This window comes from Schistocerca cancellata, chromosome 12 (genome assembly GCF_023864275.1).
Source record: "Schistocerca cancellata isolate TAMUIC-IGC-003103 chromosome 12, iqSchCanc2.1, whole genome shotgun sequence".
NCBI lineage: Eukaryota > Metazoa > Arthropoda > Insecta > Orthoptera > Acrididae > Schistocerca > Schistocerca cancellata.
The window spans coordinates 54970527-54992569 of NC_064637.1; the positions used below are offsets into that span (position 1 = coordinate 54970527).

At 46.1% G+C, this 22043-nt stretch overlaps 1 protein-coding gene across 1 annotated transcript in view; it reads left to right on the top strand.

Moving 5' to 3' along the window:
* LOC126109449 (C3 and PZP-like alpha-2-macroglobulin domain-containing protein 8) overlaps positions 1-22043 on the top strand; it is a 968006-nt gene that overhangs the window by 739857 nt on the left and 206106 nt on the right. The window contains exons 11-12 of the mRNA XM_049914479.1: positions 1245-1435; positions 19273-19512. Of these exons, the coding sequence (XP_049770436.1) occupies positions 1245-1435; positions 19273-19512 (431 nt within the window). The remainder of the gene's footprint in view (positions 1-1244; positions 1436-19272; positions 19513-22043) is intronic.

Below are 22043 nucleotides of genomic sequence, written 5' to 3' on the forward strand. Positions count from 1 at the left end.
TCGCCAAAGTTTGCAATGACCCTAATAGCATAAGTAGCTGAACTCAAACGTTTCAGCAGATCTTCTGTGTGTTTTTACCAATTCAACCCCTCATCAATGCATACACCTAGAAATTTTGAATATTCTACCTTAGCTACCGATTTCTGATAAAAGTCTTTATTTATTAATGGTGTTATTCCACTTACTGTGTGGAACTGTATATACTGTGTTTTGTCAAAGTTTAATGAGAGCCCATTCACAGAGAACCACTTAATGATTTTCTGAAAAACATCGTTTACAATTTCACAATTCTTGTCTTTTGGGTGTGATAACTATACTTCTATCATCGGCAAAAAGTACCAGCTTTGCATCTTCGTGAATATAGAATGGCAAGTCATTAATATATATTAAGAACAGCAGAGGACCCAAGACCGAACGTTGCCGCACCCCATTCTTGATTGTTCCCAGTTTGAGAACTCACCAGTTTTTTTGCATATTATGTGAAGTGCATACTTCAACTTTCTGTACTCTTCCAGTTAGGTATGATTTAAACAATTTGAGTTCTGTGGCATTGATACCACAGTACTTGAGCTTATCCAGAAGTAATCCATGATTTACACAATCAAAAGCCTTTGAGAGATCACAAAAAATCCCAACAGGTGACTTCCGGTTACTCAGAGCATTTAATATTTCATTAGTGAAAGTATATACAGCATTTTCCGTTGAAAAACCTTTCTGGAAACCAAACTGACATTTTCTTAAAATTTTGTTTTTACAAAGGTGTGAAGTTGCTCTACAATATATTAGTTTTTCAAGAATTTTGGATAAGGCAGTCAGAAGAGAGATTGAGCGGTAATTGTTGACATCAGACGTATCCCCTTTTTTATGCAGTGGTATCACAATGGCATACTTCAGTCTATCTGGGAAAACACGCTGCTTCAGAGAGCTATTACATATGCGGCTGAGAATCCCACTTATCTCTTGGGAACAAGCTTTCACTATCAAATGTGAAGCACCAACAACGACGTTTGTCTGTGTATAGTAATGCCTGTTTAATAAAATGTGAGACATTACTTACTGAACAACACTCGTACATGTCCAGTGAATAGGAACGTCCTATTGCTGGTCGTTCAAGGTATTGTGTTTTTGTCTGAACTTGGCTGAGCCTCCATGTGCAAGGCCCCTATACTATCAAGATGACTTGTTGTAGGTGTCGGTGTTGAGAGCAGTTTTCCACCAGGGTGTGTGCTGCGCTGTGCCTGCAGGTGTCGGTGAGCACGGAGGAGCGAGACTTCTGGCTGCCTGGACAGCGCCTGGAGATCCGCGTCACGGCTGAGCCCAACTCGCTGGTGTGCGTAGTGGGGGGCCGACCGGATGTGGCGGGGGCGGCGGAGGCGGTGGCGACGGCACCGCCGGGGGCGGCTTTGGGGGCGGCGGCCGCCCCCGCTGAGGACAGGTGAGCCGGCAGCGCCGCGCTGTCACGCAGTACGTTATACACTCAAGAACCAATGAAACTACATTACTGGCCATTAAAATTGCTACACCAAGAAGAAATGCAGATGATGAACGGGTATTCACTGGACAAATATATTATACTAGAACTTGTAACGCTACCGCCCTGTCGGACGTGCGTTAGCTCTATAAAGCCTGTACTGTAATAAGTTCACGGGCTTCACCTTGTAAACAAGGATTTTAGTACATAATTTGACCGCGTGTACCTAATGGAAGCAAGATCGGACCTATACTCAGTCAGTAACTACAGTGATGCGTCAAGCAAATGTAAAGTATAATTACGCGTTCGCACGGACAAGAAGTACACACAGTAGATATTACCAATGATTAATAATTCGGTCGCCAGCCTAATTAGGCATTGAGTGAGTTTTTCCTTGTACAAGTGGGTGCATGTACAAGCATAATGACACGTAGTAATGTTGCGTTTTATGGCAAAATTTGAAACCAGAAAGAATCTACTGAACTAAGGTTTTCTTCTTTTGTACTAATTTGGACGAGCTAAAATTACACAACACCACACAGCAATGATTACTACGAACTGCATTTTGTATATTGATCAGACTGAAATCGGGCATAGATTACCCTAGGATTAGCAATTTTGAAAGCACACATACAATGTCACTATTAAAATTGGAAAAAACACTAATACACTTAGGTTTGATATAGAAATTAACTTTACTGTTCAAATCTGATCAGTACACTTCAAGATGTGAAAGAATGGGCAAGAGAAGGGGGGGGGGCCCTGAAACTGTTATGGTCGTTATACTGAAACTATCAAGTCCTGAAGGTAAATTAACACTCAAAATTATCAATCTATGGATAACTACTCTTTTCTCTAATTTCTGAATTATTTGACTGTCTCACATTAATTAAATAACATTGCTAACTCATTTCAAAAAACTCTCTTTCAATATAGTCATACTTTTGTTCTTTATCAACATTTACAATAACACACATAAATTTTAACTTCTTTATAGCATAGCTTTGTCTACTGATAATTCTCGTTAATACTATCTTTAAACTTTCAGTTCGGGATATTCGGGTTGCACAATATGTGGTAAGGACCCTGTCTAGGTCAGTGATAAGGATGAGTAACGGCTAAGGCAATTCTGGTAAAAGTCACGTTATTATTGAACAGTTAGAAACAGTTTCGACACTGGTCCACACAGATACACTTCTAAAGATGAAATAAATTTTTGACCTGTGCACGTCGGTGCGGCGGGTGGCGGGCAGCGAGATAGCGGGCAGCACAGCACACATACAAGCACGGCTAAGGCTCTCACTGCATCGGCACTTTCCTTCTTCTTAGCGTCGTAATCTTTCCAATTTAGTGCCTAAGAATATAGCCATGCCAAGTAGTCATCGGAATCGGCACATCCGAGGCTCAATGTAATCCACTTTTCCTGGATAGCCTCCTCGGTACAGTACATGTTCCTCTGACCGATGCCCAACTCCGACTGTCATACTGAGCCCGTTGTGCCGAACCGCGCCAGTGTGCGTTTTCCCGCGCTCGCCTACCTCCACCTTTTCCCGCTCCCCTACAGGTAGGGTATTCACCACAGGTTTTCTACTACACATATCCTAATGCATTACCTACATATGGACCAAGTGTATAAATTACAATTTTCACATCTTACAATAGTTTTAACAATAAATACACTTCCCTTTGATTATCAAATTGCTTGAAATCTAACATAAATAATAACATTCATTTCAAAAGTTGCTTACAGTTTCTTTAACATGACACAAAAAGAAAAGAAATTCAAAGCATTGCTTACATTAATTTACCTAAATTCAGAAAGAAAAAAATTATTATATGTACAGTTGTCGTTACAAACTGACATGTGATTACATTTTCACGCAATTAAGGGTGCATAGATCCTGAGAAATCAGTACCCAGAAATACCACCTCTCGCCGAAATAACGGCCTTGATACGCCTGGGCATTGAGTCAAACAGACCTCTGATGGCGTCTACAGGTACAGCTGCCCATGCAGCTTCAACACGATACCACAGTTCATCAAGAGTAGTGACTGGCGTATTGTGACGAGCCAGTTGCTCAGCCACAATTGAACAGACGTTTTCAATTGGTGAGAGATCTGTAGAATGTGCTGGCCAGGGCAGCAGTCGAACATTTTCTGTATCCAGAAAAGCCCGTACAGGACCTGCAACGCGCGGTCGTGCATTATCCTGCTGAAATGTAGGGTTTCGGAGGGATCGTATGAATTGTACATCCATGGGTCGTAACACATCTGAAATGTAACGTCCACTCTTCAAAGTGCTGTCAATGCGAACAAGAGGTGACCGAGACGTGTAACCAATGGCACCCCATACTATCACGCGGGGTGATGCGCCAGTATGGCGATGACGAATACACGCTTCCGACGTGCGTTCACCGCGATGTCGCGAAACACGGATGCAGCCATCATGATGCTGTAAACAGAACCTGGACTCATCGGAAAAAATGAGGTTTTGACATTCTTGCACCTAGGTTCGTCGTTGAGTACACCATCGTAGCCGCTCCTGTCTGTGATGCAGCGTCAAGGGTAACCACAGTCACGGTCTCCGAGCTGATAGTCCATGCTTCTGCAAACGTCGTCGAACTGTTCGTGCAGATGGTTCATGTCTTGCAAACGTCCCCTTCCGTTGACGTGGCTGCGCGATCCGTTACAGCCGTGCGGATAAGGTGCCTGTCATCTCGACTGCTAGTGATACGAGGCCGTTGGGATCCAGCACGGCGTTCCGTATTGCCCTCCTGAACGCACCGATTCCATTTTCTGGATCTCGACCAACGCGAGCAGCAATGTCGCGATACGATGAACCGCAATCGCGATAGGCTACAATCCGACCTTTATCAAAGTCGCATTTCTCCTCCATACACGAGGCATCACAGCAACGTTTCACCAGGCAACGCCGATCAACTGCTGTTTGTGTATGAGATATGGACTGGAAACTTTCCTCGTGTCAGCACGTTGTAGGTGTCGCCACCGGCGCCAACCTTTCGTGAATGCTCTGAATAGCTAATCATTTGCATATCACAGCATCATCTTCCTGTCGGTTAAATTTCGAGTCTGTAGCACGCCATCTTCGTCGTATAGCAGTTTTAATGGCCAGTAGGGTAGTAATACAGAAATATGCAAACAGGCAGAATATGGCGCTGCGGTCGGCAACATCTATACAAGACAACAAGTGTGTGCCGCAGTTGTTAGATCGCCTACTGCTGCTACAGTGAAAGGTTATCAAGATTTAGGTGTGTTTGTACGTGGTGTTATAGTCGACGCAAGAGCGTTGGGACACAGCATGAAATGGGAATTTTCCCGTACGACCATTTCACGAATGTTCCGTCAATATCAGGAATCCGGTAAAACATCAAATCTCCGACACCGCTGCGGCCGGAAAAAGATCCTGCAAGTACGGGACTAGCAACGACTGAAGACAGTCGTTCAGCGTGACAGATGTGCAACCCTTCCGCAAATTGCTGCAGATTTCAATGCTGGGCCATCGCGTGTCAGCGTACGATAATTCAACGAAACATCATTGATGTGGGCTTTCGAAGCCGAAGGCCGATTCGTGCGCCGAACGAGACAAAGCTTTCGCCTCGCCTGGCCCCGTAAACACCGACATTGAACTCCTGATGCCGGTTTCAGCTTGTATCAAGCGGAACGGGTACAGAGGCTGTTGTGACTTGGCAAGACAGCCAAGTCACTATGCGAGGATGCCGAAATGCACGCTATAAGCTCACGCAGACTGGAGTGAGGTCTGGAACAGGTCAGAGAAGTAAGACTAGCCAAACAAGAGTAACTGGTAGAATACTTAACTTTAATCCACAATTGGTGAACATTGCTCTTGTTGATACATTATATAATCTCAATATAACTGGTCATGGCGCCTTGCTAGGTCGTAGCAAATGACGTAGCTGAAGGCTATGCTAACTATCGTCTCGGCAAATGAGAGCGTATTTGTCAGTGTAGCTTCGCTAGCAAAGTCTGCTGTACAACTGGGGCGAGTGCTAGAAAGTGTCTCTAGACCTGCCGTGTGGCGGCGCTCGGTCTGCAATCACTGACAGTGGCGACACGCGGGTCCGTCGTATACTAGCGGACCGCGGCCGATTTAAAGGCTACCACCTAGCAAGTGTGGTGTCTGGCGGTGACACCACAGAGACAACCTCATGAATCCATGGACCCAGTATATCAGCAGGTGACTGTTCGAGCCTATTGGAGGCTCTGTAATGGCGTGGGGCGTGTGCAGTTGGAATGATACAGGATTCCTGATAGGTACGACTCTAATAATTGACACATACGAAAGCAACCTGTCCGATCACCTGCATCCATCGAGGTCCATTGGGCAATCCAACGGACTTGGGTAATTCCAGCATGACAGTGCGACTCCCATCACGCCCAGAATTGCTACAGAGTGGCTCCACGAACACCCTTCTGAGTTTAAACACTTCCGCTGGCCACCAAACTCTCCAGACACGAACGTCATTGAGCATATCTGGGATACTTTGCAATGTGCTGTTTATAAGAGACCTCCACTCGTACGTCATGGGAGATGGTATTTTGAACATTTCTGTAAAGAAGGCTAGTACCTAGGGGAGAGGATGGGGGGTGGGGGGGGGGAATTCTGGGAAGAGCCGGCCGAAGTGGCCGTGCGGTTAAAGGCCCTGCAGTCTGGAATCACAAGACCGCTACGGTCGCAGGTTTGAATCCTGCCTCGGGCATGGATGTTTGTGATGTCCTTAGGTTAGTTAGGGTTAACCAGTTCTAAGTTCTAGGGGACTAATGACCTCAGAAGTTGAGTCCCATAGTGCTCAGAGCCAATTCTGGGAATATCACTGTTCTGGAGGGCACAACTCGCCAACAATGCATTTCCAGACACATGTTGTAATGAAAACTTTTTCTGGCTACATATAGGGAATACGTACCTGAAATTATAGCCTCTGTCGTTGAAACACTCTATAACCGCTACATATAAACTGTGAAAGTGGAAGTGAAAGTGAAAGTGAAGAAGAATTAAATGATCTGCTGAACGGAATGAACAGTCTAATGAGTACACAGTATGGTTTGAGAGTAAATCGGAGAAAGACGAGAAGTAGTAGAAATGAGAACAGCGAGAAACTTAACATCAGGATTGATGGTCGTGAAGTCAATGACGTTAAGGAATTCTGCTACCTAGGGAGTAAAATAACCAATGACGGACGGAGCAAGAAGGACATCAAAAGCAGACTCGCTATGGCAAAAAAGGCATTTCTAGCCAAGAGAAGTCTACTAATATCAAATACCGGCCTTAATTTGAGGAAGGAATTTCTGAGGATGTACGTCTGGAGTACAGCATTGTATGGTAGTGAAACATGGACTGTGGGAAAACCGGAACAGAAGAGAATCGAAGCATTTGAGATGTGGTGCTATAGACGAATGTTGAAAATTAGGTGGACTGATAAGGTAAGGAATGAGGAGGTTCTACGCAGAATCGGAGAGGAAAGGAATATGTGGAAAACACTGATAAGGAGAAGCGACAGGATGATAGGACATCTGCTAAGACATGAGGGAATGACTTCCATGGTACTAGAGGGAGCTGTAGAGGGCAAAAATTGTAGAGGAAGACAGAGATTGGAATACGTCAAGCAAATAATTGAGAACGTAGGTTGCAAGTGCTACTCTGAGATGAAGGCGGTTAGCACAGGAAAGGAATTCGTGGCGGGCCGCATCAAACCAGTCAGTAGACTGATGATAAAAAAAAAAAAGAACTGTTATATACCAGGTGGTTATAATTAAACTTCACATTTAACACTTTATAACAAGGAAACTAATTACCGTACGAGTACCAAACTTGATACCATTAATGTCCAGAGTATGGGGTGTACGATTTCCATGCATCACATCGTCACCGTCTAGTTCCAACTATGGCCACCAGGTGCCCTTATCAGCCATCGTGATTCATAGTCTCCCACATCTGACAAGTCGCAATGGACTTGTTGACGTGTCAACGTGAGCTTGGACAATAGGAGTGGGGTGAATGGTGAACCTCTATTATGAAAACAACAGCTGCACTCCGAGAATATCGGCGGCTGGAAGGATTACGGAAGGGTTCTCTTTGTCCACCTGGTGTGCGGAGCATTATGAAGAAGTATGAATCGACTGGAGAACTGGGCGTCGTTCCAGGAAGAGGCCGACGACCAGTTGGACCACAGGTGGTAGATGAAATCGCTGTTGCTACGGCAGACAACGCTGCGCGCAATTCCCGATCCCCAGGCAGTGGGAGTGCTGTCACGACAGATGAACATCCTGTGGTCCACTGTACGGAAGGTGCTTCGAACCATTCTCCAATGGTATCCGTACAAGAGCCATACCGTACAACAGCTTTCACCACAGGATGCACAACGACTTGTTCATTTCTCTCTCCACTTTGTCGCAAGGATTGAAGTTGACGAACGCTGGTCCTGCGCCGTCGTATGGACAGACGAAGCTCATTTTTCAGTGACAGGTGAGGTGGACACACAGAATTGCTGAGTGTGGAGATCTTCACCTCCAGTCATTGGGCACGACGTTCGTCTGTATGGTAAACCTATCACAGTACAGTGTGTAAGTAGGCTGTTTATGTTTTCTTATTGGCAACGTTACGTAGCGCTCTATATGAAAATCACTGGCTATGCTGTGTTTGCAGTCTGTGGCTAGTTTGCATTGTTGTCCCCCATTGTAGTGTTGGGCAGCTGGATGTGAACAGCGCGTAGCGTTGCGCAGTTGGAGGTGAGCCGCCAGCAGTGGTGCGTTGCGCTAAAAATATTGTGTGTCAGTTTAAGCACAGTCGTGTATAAATTTTTCTAAGGGGACGTTTCAAGTGTGGCTTCAAGGCTACGTCCATTATTAGCCTATTCCTTTTTTAACAGGTTGGCGCTCAAGGGCCAAAGACGTGCAGTGTGACCGGCTAGCGTTACTGCGATATGCTTCGCCAGCCTGTCATACCCGCCCTACATCTACATCTACATCTACATCTACATTTATACTCCGCAAGCCACCCAACGGTGTGTGGCGGAGGGCACTTTACGTGCCACTGTCATGACCTCCCTTTCCTGTTCCAGTCGCGTATGGTTCGCGGGAAGAACGACTGTCTGAAAGCCTCCGTGCGCGCTCTAATCTAATTTTACATTCGTGATCTCCTCGTGAGGTATAAGTATGGGGAAGCAATATATTCGATACCTCATCCAGAAACGCACCCTCTCGAAACCTGGCGAGCAAGCTACACCGCGATGCAGAGCGCCTCTCTTGCAGAGTCTGCCACTTGAGTTTGTTAAACATCTCCGTAACGCTATCACGGTTACCAAATAACCCTGTGACGAAACGCGCCGCTCTTCTTTGGATCTTCTCTATCTCCTCCGTCAACCCGATCTGGTACGGATCCCACACTGATGAGCAATACTCAAGTATAGGTCGAACGAGTGTTTTGTAAGCAAACTCCTTTGTTGATGGACTACATTTTCTAAGGACTCTCCCAATGAATCTCAACCTGGTACCCGCCTTACCAACAATTAATTTTATATCATCATTCCACTTCAAATCGTTCCGCACGCATACTCCCAGATATTTTACAGAAGTAACTGCTACCAGTTTTTGTTCCGCTATCATATAATCATTCAATAAAGGATCCTTCTTTCTATGTATTCGCAATACATTACATTTGTCTATGTTAAGGGTCAGTTGCCACTCCCTGCACCAACTGCCTATCCGCTGCAGATCTTCCTGCATTTCGCTACAATTTTCTAATGCTGCAACTTCTCTGTATACTACAGCATCATCCGCGAAAAGCCGCATGGAACTTCCGACACTATCTACTAGGTCCCTACAGGAGGGAGACGCATTGAAGCAAGTTGGATCCCCACTGCACATCGCACGTGAAGTTCATCTGCTTATCCGAAACACGTTTGGAAACGATCGAATTATCGGCCGATCGTTTGAAAATACTTGGCTGGCACGATCGCCTGATCCCATTCCCTGTGATTTTTCGTTGTGGGGCTACCCGAAGGGGAACATTCACACAGGTGCTGATCTGAAGTATATTGAGAAGTAGCCAGCATACCTATAGACATGCTTAGTTCTGCTGTGCGAAATGTAATCATGCAAATTCAGACTCTTCTTGACACTTGTAGACGCCATATTGAGCTGTTTTGTATCACAATGGTAACACTATGTAATGGTACAATGTACCGTAGCAGCACATTGAAAATGTTGCAACTGAACCGATTGTGCGTTATTTCTCTTCCGCATGTCCTTGACATTAATCCTAACAAGTCTGGTACTTGTACAGTAATTAGTTTCCGTGTTATAGCGTCATAAATAGGGAGAGTTTAATTATAACCACCTGGTATACAGGGTGAGTCACCTAACGTTATCGCTGGATATATTTCGTAAACCACATCAAATACTGACGAATCGATTCCACAGACCGAACGTGAGGAGAGGGGCTAGCGTAACTGGTTAATACAAACGATAAAAAAAATGCACGGAAGTATATTTTTTAACACAAACCTACGTTTTTTTAAATGGAACCCCGTTAGTTTTGTTAGCACATCTGAACATACAAATAAATACGTAATCAGGGTCGTTTGTTGCATTGTAAAATGTTAATTACATCCGGATATATTGTAACCTAAAGTTGACGCTTGAGTACCACTCCTCCGCTCTTCGATCGTGTGTATCGGAGAGCACCGAATTACGTAGGGATCCAAAAGGAACGGTGATGGACCTTAGGTACAGAAGAGACTGGAACAGCACATTACGTCCACATGCTAACACCTTTTTATTGGTCTTTTCACTGACGCACATGTACATTACCATGAGGGGTGAGGTACACGTACACACGTGGTTTCCGTTTTCAATTACGGAGTGGAATAGAGTGTGTCCTGACATGTCAGGCCAATAGATGTTCAATGTGGTGGCCATCATTTGCTGCACACAATTGCAATCTCTCGCGTAATGAATGTCGTACATGCCGCAGTACATCTGGTGTAATGTCGCCGCAGGCTGCCACAATACGTTGTTTCATATCCTCTGGGGTTGTAGGCACATCACGGTACACATTCTCCTTTAACGAACCCCACAGAAAGAAGTCCAAAGGTGTAAGATCAGGAGAACGGGCTGGCCAATTTATGCGTCCTCCACGTCCTATGAAACGCCCATCGAACATCCTGTCAAGGGTCAGCCTAGTGTTAATTGCGGAATGTGCAGGTGCACCATCATGCTGATACCACATACGTCGACGCGTTTCCAGTGGGACACACTCTATTCCACTTCGTAATTGAAAACGGAAACCACATGTGTACGTGTACCTCACCCCTCATGGTAATGTACATGTGCGTCAGTGAAAAAGACCAATAAAAAGGTGTTAGAATGTGGACGTAATGTGCTGTTCCAGTCTCTTCTGTACCTAAGGTCCATCACCGTTCCCTTTGGATCCCTACGTAATTCGGTGCTCTCCGATATACACGATCGAACAGCGGAGGAGTGGTACTCAAGCGTCAACTTTAGGTTACAATATCTGCGGATGTAATTAACATTTTACAATGCAACAAACGGCACTGATTACGTATTTGTTTATATGTTCAGATGTGCTAACAAAACTAACGGGGTTCCATTTAAAAAACGAAGGTTTGTGTTAAAAAACATACTTCCGTGCATTTTTTTTATGGTTTGTATTAACCAATTACACTAGTCCCTCTCCTCACATTCGGTCTGTGGAATAGATTCGTCAGTATTTGATGTGGTTTACGAAATACATCCAGCGGTAATGTTAGGTGACTCACCCTGTATACACTGAAGAAAGACAAGAAAGTGGTACACCTGCCTCATATCTTGTAGGGCACCCGCGAACAGGCAGAAGTGCCTCAGCATGACGTGGCATGGACTCGACTAAAGTCTCAGGTAGCGCTGGAAGGAACTGACACCATGATTCCTGCAGGGCTGTGCATAAATCCGTAAGAGTACGACGGTTCGGAGAACTCTTCTGAACAGCACATTGGAAGGCATCCCAGATATGCTGTGTAATACTCATATCTTGTGAGTTTGGTGGCCATCGGAAGTTTTCCAACTCAGAAGAGCGTTCCTGAAGCAACCCTGTAGCAATTGTGCACCTGTAGGGTGCCGCATTGTGCTGCTGGAATTACCCAAGTCCGTCGAAATGCACAATGAACATGAATGGATGCAGGTGATCAGGCAGGTTGCTTACCTACGTGTCACTTGTCAGAGCCCTAACTAGACGTACCAGGGATCCCAAATCACTCCATCTGGACACGTCCCATGCCATTACGGAGCCTCCACCAGCTTGAACAGTCCTCTGCTGACATGTAGAGTCCACGGATTCATGAGGTTGTTTCCATACTCGTACGCGTCAGTCTGCTCGATACAATTTGCGCATGTACCCCGACGTCAATATGGGATATGATCACCATGCACACGTACACAGGCCGCACAACGGGTTGGCACACTCTGGATGAGGTGGTCGAGCAGCTGCTGGGGTATAACCTCCCATTCTTGCACATCAGTGCGTGTCGGAGCTCCTGAAGTGTCCTAGGGGTTTGAAGATGTGCAGTGATACGTCGACCGAGAGCATCCCAGACGGGCTACATGGGGTTTAGGCCTGGAGAACAGGCAGGCCACTCCATTCGCCTGATATCTTCTGTTTCAAGGTACTCCTCCACGATGGCAGCTCGGTGGGGTCCTGCATTATCATCCATCAGGAGGAAGGTGGGACCCACTGCACCCATGAAAAGGCGGACATACGGGTGCAAAATGACGTCCCGATACACCTGACCTGTTACAGTTCCTCTGTCAGAGACATGCAGGGGCGTACGTGGACCAGTCATAATCCCACCCCATACCATCAAACCACGACCTCCACACAGGTCCCTTTCAAGGATATTAATGGGTTGGTATCTGGTTCCTGGTTCACGCCAGATGAAAACCCGGCGAGAATCACTGTTCAGACTATGCCTGGACACGTCCGTGAACATAACCTGGGACCACTGTTCCAATGACCACGTACTGTGTTTTTGACACCAGGCCTTACGGGCTCTCCTGTGACCAGGGGTCAGTAGACTCCAGGCGAATAAACCATGTCTGTTCAGTCGTCTGAAGATTGTGTGTCTGGAGACAACTGTTCAAATGGCTGTGGTACGGTCCCGAGCAAGGCTACCTGCAGTACTCCATGGCCATCTGCGGGCACTGATGGTGAGATATCTGTCCAGTGTCGGTGTTGATTTTGTGTCGTGCAGTCATCGAGGGCTGCGAAAGTGCCATATGGGGGAGTTTCGTTGAATGGCTTGCACATTCACAGTGGTCGATGGCCCAGCATTGAAATCTGCAGCAATTTGCGGAAGGGTTGTATTTCTGTCACGTTGAACGATTCTCTTCAGTAGTCGTTGGTCCCTTTCTCACAGGATCTTTTATCGGCCGCGGTGATGCCGGTGATGTTTTACCTGATATTCACGGTACACTCGTGAAATGGTCGTACGAGAAAAACCCCACGTCATCGCTACCTCGGAGATGCTCTACCCCATCGCTCGTGCGCTAACAAAAACACCCCTTTCAAACTCACTTAACCTGTCACTGTAGCAGCAGCAACCGATCTAACAACTGCACCAGACACTTGTCTTATATAAGCGTTGCCGACCGCAGCGCTGTATTCTGCCTGTTTACATATCTATGTATTTTAATATGCATGCCTATAGCAGTTCCTTTGGCGATTCAGGGTGAAAGAAGAAAATATAGGCTTCAGATGCAAAAACGGTATTCCAGTATAGTGTCTGGTAAGTACTGCTCCGGGTCATGGAACGCGATGACCCATCTACACTCATGCGCATAAATTAAGGATAATTGCAGAATGTGGTGCCACACAACGTGGCACTACACAAAACTGGCGCTAATAGCATAGGCACATAGGGAACACACACGACACAGATCTGTAAGTCCACGGTATTGGTGATAACTTGAGAAAACCGTCCCGACACACATGTGCTGCAAAACGCAACTGTTTCCTGCGCATGTACCCCGACATCAAAATGGGATATGATCACCATGCACACGTACACAGGCCGCACAACGGGTTGGCACACTCTGGGTCAGGTGGGCGAGCAGCTGGTGGGGTATAGCCTCCCATTCTTGCACATCAGTGTGTGTCGGAGCTCGTGAAGTGTCCTAGGGGTTTGAAGACGTGCAGTGATACGTCGACCGAGAGCATCCCAGACGTGCTCGATGGGGTTTAGGTCTGGAGAACAGGCAGGCCACTCCATTCGCCTGATATCTTCTGTTTCAAGGTACTCCTCCACGATGGCAGCTCGGTGGGGCCGTGCGTTATCATCCATCAGGAGGAAGGTGGGACCCACTGCACCCCTGAAAAGGCGGACATACTGGTGCAAAATGACGTCCCGATACACCTGACCTGTTACAGTTCCTCTGTCAGAGACATGCAGGGGTGTACGTGGACCAGTCATAATCCCACCCCATACCATCAAACCACGACCTCCATACAGGACCGTTTCAAGGACATTAATGGGTTGGTATCTGGTTCCTGGTTCACGCCAGATGAAAACCCGGCGAGAATCACTGTTCAGACTATACCTGGACTCGTCCGTGAACATAACCTGGGACCACTGTTCCAATGACCATGTACTGTGTTTTTGACACCAGGCTTTACGGGCTCTCCTGTGACCAGGGGTCCCCGTCTCCAGGCGAATAAACCATGTCTGTTCAGTCGTCTGTAGACTGTGTGTCTGGAGACAACTGTTCAAGTGTCTGTGGTAAGGTCCCGAGCAAGGCTACCTGCAGTACTCCGTGGCCGTCTGCGGGCACTGATGGTGAGTGTAATGACACATTCCGACGCAGAGACATACAATACCTTAAAGGCTGCGCCAAAGATTAAATTGAGAGGCATGTAGGTTATAATCTTTGTAATGTTCACATTAGATTCTCTTTTGTTTCATACTCCAAGAAGGAGCTAAGGGACACTTTTGATTGTTGCCTCGTGGAGGATGGACGTAATTTTTGGTGTCTGCGGAAAGGCAGCCATATTGTTAGTAATTATGGTTTGTGCGACGAGCAGAGCAAGTCTTGTTGTGTTGTGAATAAAAAAATAGTGAGAAGTATCGAAGTGTTACGAAAATTATTTGAAGCAACGTAGCATTGTATTCCTTGGTTTCCACCGTCTTCGTGAAGTGAACCGATGCCGACTTAGGAAGATACACACGGTCAACAAAGAGAAGAACTTCGATGGCGACTGATGAATTAATATTGTGGCAGAAGGACTAATTCTACGTCTAAGGTGAGAACTCTGATTAAATCAACAATGACGTAGAATTCAAAATGTAATTAATCGGAATGGTAAATTATATTACAGGCATATTTCACGCAGCACTGTATTTGTCCGCATTCAAGCCGGTCAATACAATCCGTAAAAGAGCCTTTCAAAAATTCTAAAGTTAAAAAACACAGTAAATTCAAATGTTTTTTTATTTATTTCGCCACATGAGATATCTGTCTTCTTGTGCTGTTTTACATACTGCAGTGCCTGGACACATTTCCTGTCTGCTGGATCGTTGCCATAATCTTGAAATCAGGCTTTGTGGCACACGGAGGGCCCGTGTGCTACGACCTGCTGTGTTTGACCAGCCTCCAGTCACCCTAGTATTCTACTCCTCATAACGTCATCAGTATGTGTTCTTTGAGCCATTTTCAACACACAGTCACCATTAGCACGTCTGAAAACGTCTGCGCACTTACTCGCTGCACCGTACTCTGTCATGCACCAACACACCTCTGCATATGTGGACTGCTGCCAGCACCACAACGCGATGACCGCAGGTCAAGTGCACTGGATAGTCATACCCCGAGGTGATTTCAACCCGCAAACCGCCCACCAGAGCGTGGTTTCACCGTGTATCAGCGTTAGCCTTAATTTATGAGCATGAGTGTAGTTAGCCACAATCGTCTGCACAAAGCAAAAATCTAATCGTCCTCTCCTGTGTTTCACACGCGGGATTGCTTCACAGTGTGAAACTGTACTTGTTATTGATATATCTGCGTAAACAGAAGAAACTAACGATCAAAGTCCGAAAACAATTTACTGGACTGTTCAATTAACCAAAACAAATACTCCAGGTATAACACCAACACAAAACAGTAATCCGCCTTCGAATCACAACTACATACAACAGAAATAATTTCCTACTAGTCTCCGCCAGAGTCTTCTCCGATGTGTTGTTGTTGTGGTCTTCAGTCCTGAGACTGGTTTGATGCAGCTCTCCATGCTACTCTATCCTGTGCAAGCTTCTTCATCTCCCAGTACCTACTGCAACCTTACATCCTTCTGAATCTGCTTAGTGTATTCATCTCTTGGTCTCCCCCTATGATTTTTACCCTCCACACTGCCTTCCAATACTAAATTGGTGATCCCTTGAAGCCTCAGAACATGTCCTACCAACCGATCCCTTCTTCTGGTCAAGTTGTGCCACAAACTTCTCTTCTCCCCAATCCTATTCAATACTTCACCATTAGTTATGTGATCTACCCATCTAATCTTCAGCATTCTTCTGTAGCACCACATTTCAAAAGCTTCTATTATCTTCTTGTCCAAACTATTTATCGTCCACGTTTCACTTCCATACATGGCTACACTCCATACAAATACTTTCAGAAATGACTTCCTGACACTTAAATCTATACTCGATGTTAACAAATTTCTCTTCTTCAGAAACGCTTTCCTTGCCATTGCCAGTCTACATTTTATATCCTCTCTACTTCGTCCATCATCAGTTATTTTGCTCCCCAAATAGCAAAACTCCTTTACTACTTTAAGTGTCTCATTTCCTAATCTAATACCCTCAGCATCACCCGACTTAATTCGACTACATTCCATTATCCTCGTTTTGCTTTTGTTGATGTTCATCTTGTATCCTCCCTTCAAGACACCATCCATTCCGTTCAACTGCTCTTCCAAGTCCTTTGCTGTCTCTGACAGAATTACAATGTCATCGGCGAACCTCAAAGTTTTTATTTCTTCTCCATGGATTTTAATACCTACTCCAAATTTTTCTTTTGTTTCCTTTACCGCTTGCTCAATATAGAGATTGAATAACATCGGGGAGAGGCTACAACCCTGTCTTACTCCCTTCCCAACCACTGCTTCCCTTTCATGTCCCTCAACTCTTATAACTGCCATCTGGTTTCTGTACAAGTTGTAAATAGCCTTTCGCTCCCTGTATTTTATCCCTGACACCTTCTGAATTTGAAAGAGAGTATTCCAGTCAACATTATCAAAAGCTTTCCCTAAGTCTACAAATGCTAGAAACGTAGGTTTGCCTTTCCTTAATCTTTCTTCTAAGATAAGTCGTAAGGTCAGTATTGCCTCACGTGTTCCAGTATTTCTACGGAATCCAAACTGATCTTCCCCGAGGTCGGCTTCTACTAGTTTTTCCATTCGTCTGTAAAGAATTCGTGTTAGTACTTTGCAGCTGTGGCTTATTAAACTGATTGTTCGGTAATTTTCACATCTGTCAACACCTGCTTTCTTTGGGATTGGAATTATTATATTCTTCTTGAAGTCTGAGGGTATTTCGCCTGTTTCATACATCTTGCTCACCAGGTGGTAGAGTTTTGTCAGGACTGGCTCTCCCAAGGCCGTCAGTAGTTCCAATGGAATGTTGTCTACTCCGGGGGCCTTGTTTCGACTCAGGTCTTTCAGTGCTCTGTCAAACTCTTCACGCAGTATCGTATCTCCCATTTCATCTTCATCTACATCCTCTTCCATTTCCATAATATTGTCCTCCAGTGCATCGCTCTTGTATAGACCCTCTATATACTCCTTCCACCTTTCTGCTTTCCCTTCTTTGCTTAGATGTACGAAGCCTAATCCAGAGATCAACGAGAGGCTCCAAGCCGGGCTGCCGGGGCGGCAGCTATCCACATCTGTTGGAGGTCGATGAACTGCCGATGTGCGGCCGAGCGCCGGCCTTAATAGCGCTTCGGCGGATGAGTACCTCAGGACTGTTTTCCATCACGTGGTTTGACGTGTGAAAATAGTTCCGGGATCTGCAGCGACCTCTTCCTTATGTTTATGTGGGCAGTGTTTAAGAAGGGTAGTAGGAGAAATCCATCGAACTACAGACCTATATCATTGACGTCGGTTTGCGGTAGGGTTTTGGAGCATATACTGTATTCAAACATTACGAATCACCTCGAAGGGAATGATCTATTGATACGTAATCAGCATGGTTTCAGAAAACATCGTTCTTGTGCAACGCAGCTAGCTCTTTATTCGCGCGAAGTAATGGCCGCTATCGACAGGGGATCTCAAGTTCATTCCGTATTTCTAGATTTCCGGAAAGCTTTTGACACCGTTCCTCACAAGCGACTTCTAATCAAGCTGCGGGCCTATGGGGTATCGTCTCAGTTGTGCGACTGGATTCGTGATTTCCTGTCAGGAAGGTCGCAGTTCGTAGTAATAGACGGCAAATCATCGAGTAAAACTGAAGTGATATTAGGTGTTCCCCAGGGAAGCGTCCTGGGACCTCTGCTGTTCCTGATCTATATAAATGACCTGGGTGACAATCTGAGCAGTTCTCTTACGTTGTTCGCAGACGATGCTGTAATTTACCGTCTAGTAAGGTCATCCGAAGACCAGTATCAGTTGCAAAGCGATTTAGAAAAGATTGCTGTATGGTGTGGCAGGTGGCAATTGACGCTAAATAACGAAAAGTGTGAGGTGATCCACATGAGTTCCAAAAGAAATCCGTTCGAATTCGATTACTCGATAAATAGTACAATTCTCAAGGCTGTCAATTCAACTAAGTACCTGGGTGTAAAAATTACGAACAACTACAGTTGGAAAGACCACATAGATAATATTGTGGGGAAGGCGAGCCAAAGGTTGCGTTTCATTGGCAGGAGACTTAGAATATGCAACAAGTCCACTAAAGAGGCAGCTTACACTACACTCGTTCGTGCTCTGTTAGAATATTGCTGCGCGGTGTGGGACCCTTACCAGGTGGGATTGACGGAGGACATCGAAAGGGTGCAAAAAAGGGGAGCTCGTTTTGTATTATCACGTAACAGGGGAAAGAGTGTGGCAGATATGATACGCGAGTTGGAATGGAAGTCATTAAAGCAAAGACGTTTTTCGTCACGGCGAGATCTATTTACAAAATTTCAGTCAGCAACTTTCTCTTCCGAATGCGAAAATATTTTGTTGAGGCCAACCTACATAGGTAGGAATGATCATCAAAATAAAATAAGAGAAATCAGATCTCGAACAGCAAGGTTTAGGTGTTCGCTTTTCCCGCGCGCTGTTTGGGAGTGGAATGCTAGAGAGATAGTATGATTGTGGTTTGATGAACCCTCTGCCAAGCACTTAAATGTGAATTGCACAGTAATCATGTAGATGTATATGTAGATGTAGTGTCCCCTGGTGGCCGCTGGTGTCTTTGCTGTGTTGTTGTTGTTGTTGTCGTCGTGGCCGTTCATCAATGTTTCCTGTCGGTTGTGTAGTGCTTCGGTGTGCCTGCGAAGTGGGCAACCCGAGGCTGCATGCTGTCAGTTTGATTGCTGATAATCTAGGCGCCGTGATGTCTGGTGGAGCAGGCCATAGCAGTTATCACTTTCTGCGAGAGGACAGCGTCACTTATGGTGACGAACTCCTTCTGACAGAGCTTTTGAATGAGTCATTCTCGGTTAAACATCTGATGCACATGTGATGTAGACTGGAGACGAGATGACGGCCGGTATTCTCTCCCGTGTTGCAGGAACGGCACCGGATCGTGGTCCGGAGGCGTGCTGGACTTCCAGCAGGCGGGCCTGGACGTGTTCCAGCGGCGCTGCGTGCGCGCCTCCCCCAGAGGGCCCCGCGTGGCGGCGCTGCGCCAGCAGAGGGCGCCCACCCCGGGGCAGGCAGCGGCAGCGGAGGGCGGCTCTGGAGGCTACGGCCTGGGCGCGCTCCAGCTGGGCGTCGACCACGTCTGGCTCTGGCGCTGCTTCAACTTCAGGTACTCCGAGCACTCGCACGGGCCGAAGACGGCGTAAACGCTTGTTGTGTACGTAGTTCCGCGTAGTCAGCGCGTACACAACTTTCCCAGTAGAGCGCGCCCCGCTAAGCACAACAGCGCAGGCGCAGCGCTCGTCCGTCTCCGCACTACGAGATGGCGCTGCCTTAGAGACGGACCAAATTCTGCTTCCGCCGATCCGCGTATTAATATGTAACGCAGCCAATGAGATTGCTGCTAACGTAAAACCTTTTCTCCTCCAGGATCACACTCGCGCAGTGATACCTGAACGCTCGAGGTATTATAATGAGAGTACAGACCTCCGATGAATCAGTCTGCATTTATCTGCACCTGTCTGTACCAGTCTGCATTAGTCTGCATTAGTCTGTAGTCAAGTTTGAGTCTGCGCCTAATACGATTATCATATCCCCATACATAGCCATGGAAATAAATCAATAGACACTTTGTCAGGTATCAGAGATATGTGAGAATAAGATTAACGTACCAAGGCCAAGGGAACTTCAGATTGTCAATTGTAAACAGCATCCAGAATCAAGTTACATAATGTCTATGCTTTTTATTAATTTAATAAATGTGTGTGAAAATTAATCAAGTTCTGTTTAAAGTTGGTCACCATCAATCTGCTACTCTAAGCGTGCAAGTGGCATTTCTATCGTCTGACCTAACGGTGAAAGATAAACACGCCATGATAAGACCACGAGACACATATTGACACTCGCCTACTTCATTAGAGCGACAAGTCAAATAATCGGATGCTGTGTGTACTGAAGGTCTTACAGTACGCTCACCACAAATATCAGCTTTTTCCAAGAATAAGCAGCTTTCACTCAGTTAATACTCGGCAGAAATCCAACCTGTATTTGGATGGGACTTCCTTAACTCTTGTGCAGAAAGGTGTGTAGTATGCTGCAGCATCCATATTCAGTAAACTACCACAAGAATTCAAAAATCTTAGCAGTAATCCATGCGCTTTCAAATCGAAACTGAAGAGTTTCCCTTGTGTTATTCTGTCGAGGAGTAACTTGAAAAATTAATCTGATTGTGTATACTTAAACTTATGGTCTGACTTTTTTTGGTTCATAAACATTTTTATTTTTGTCTGTTATTACTTTTATTTTCTAATTTCATACTCTGACACGTTCCGCGACCTTGGAGATTTGCTCCTCAATTCAGTTCTTGGACGTGTAATTAAATAAAGGAAAGGCAAGTCAAAGTTGGTATTGTGTCAGTGTGCAGGTGCGGCCGTGTGAGCAGGCCGTGACCCGGTCACTAGAGAGCGTCCACACCATGAGTCCGGCTGGCGTGTTCGCTATTAGGACAGTTGACCTGTGTATGCGTCTCGCCTCTGAAGTGGGTCGCGACACATCTGCAAGTCTAGCAGCCGCAAGTGCCGGCTCTCCCCCTCCTTAACCCCTCCCCCCTCGCTCCTCCACGAAAACACAGCCACACGTCCATCCCACTCACTTAGCGACCCAGCGCACGCTACCTCTTAGAGATCCATGTCTCTCATACAGGACGTGCCCACTGCACAACTGCAGTCATCAGAACACTACAACTTTCTGACACCCTCACGTGACATCCACAAACAGTAGCGATACCGAGCTTACACTATGTGATCAAATGTATCACGACACCTGTCTGGCCGGCCGGTGTGGCCGAGCGGTTCTAGGCGCTACAGTCTGGAACCGCGCGACCGCTACGGTCGCAGGTTCTAATCCTGCCTCGGGCATGGATGTGTGTGATGTCCTTAGTTAGGTTTAAGTAGTTCTAAGTTCTAGGGGACTGATAACCTCAGAAGTTAAGTCCAATAGTGGTTAGAGCCATTTGAACACCTGGCTGAAAATGACTGGCAAGTTCGTCGGTGCTCTCCATTGGTAATTCTCGAATTCAGTATGGTGATGGGCCACCCCTAGCCTTGATGACAGCTTCCACTCTCGCAGGCATACGTTCAGTCAGATGCGGGAAGGTTTCTTGGGGAATGGCAGCCCGTTCTTCATGAAGTACTGCACCGAGGAGAGGTAGCGATGTCGGTCTGTGAGGCCTGGCATGAAGTCGGCGTTCCAAAACATCCCAAAGGTGTCTTATAGGATTCAGCTCAGGACTCTGTGCACGCCACTCCACTAAGGGATGTTATTGTCATGTAACCACTCCGCCAGAGGCCGTGCGTTAGGAAGAGGTGCTTGATCATGTTGAGAGATGCAATCGCCATTCCCAACCTGCTCTTCAACATTGGGAAACAAGAAGGTGCTTAAAACATCACTGTAGGCCTGTTCCGTGATAGTGCCATGCAGAACAACTCTCTATGACAAACACAACTACACCATAACACCACCGCCTCTGAATATTACTGTTGCTACTACAGACACTGGCAGATGACGTTCACTGGGCATTCGCCATACCCACACCATGCCATCAGATCGCCACATTTCGTACCACAGTTCGTCACTCCACACAACGTTTTTCCACTGTTCAGTCGCCCAATGTTTACACTCCTTACACCAATCGAGGTGTCG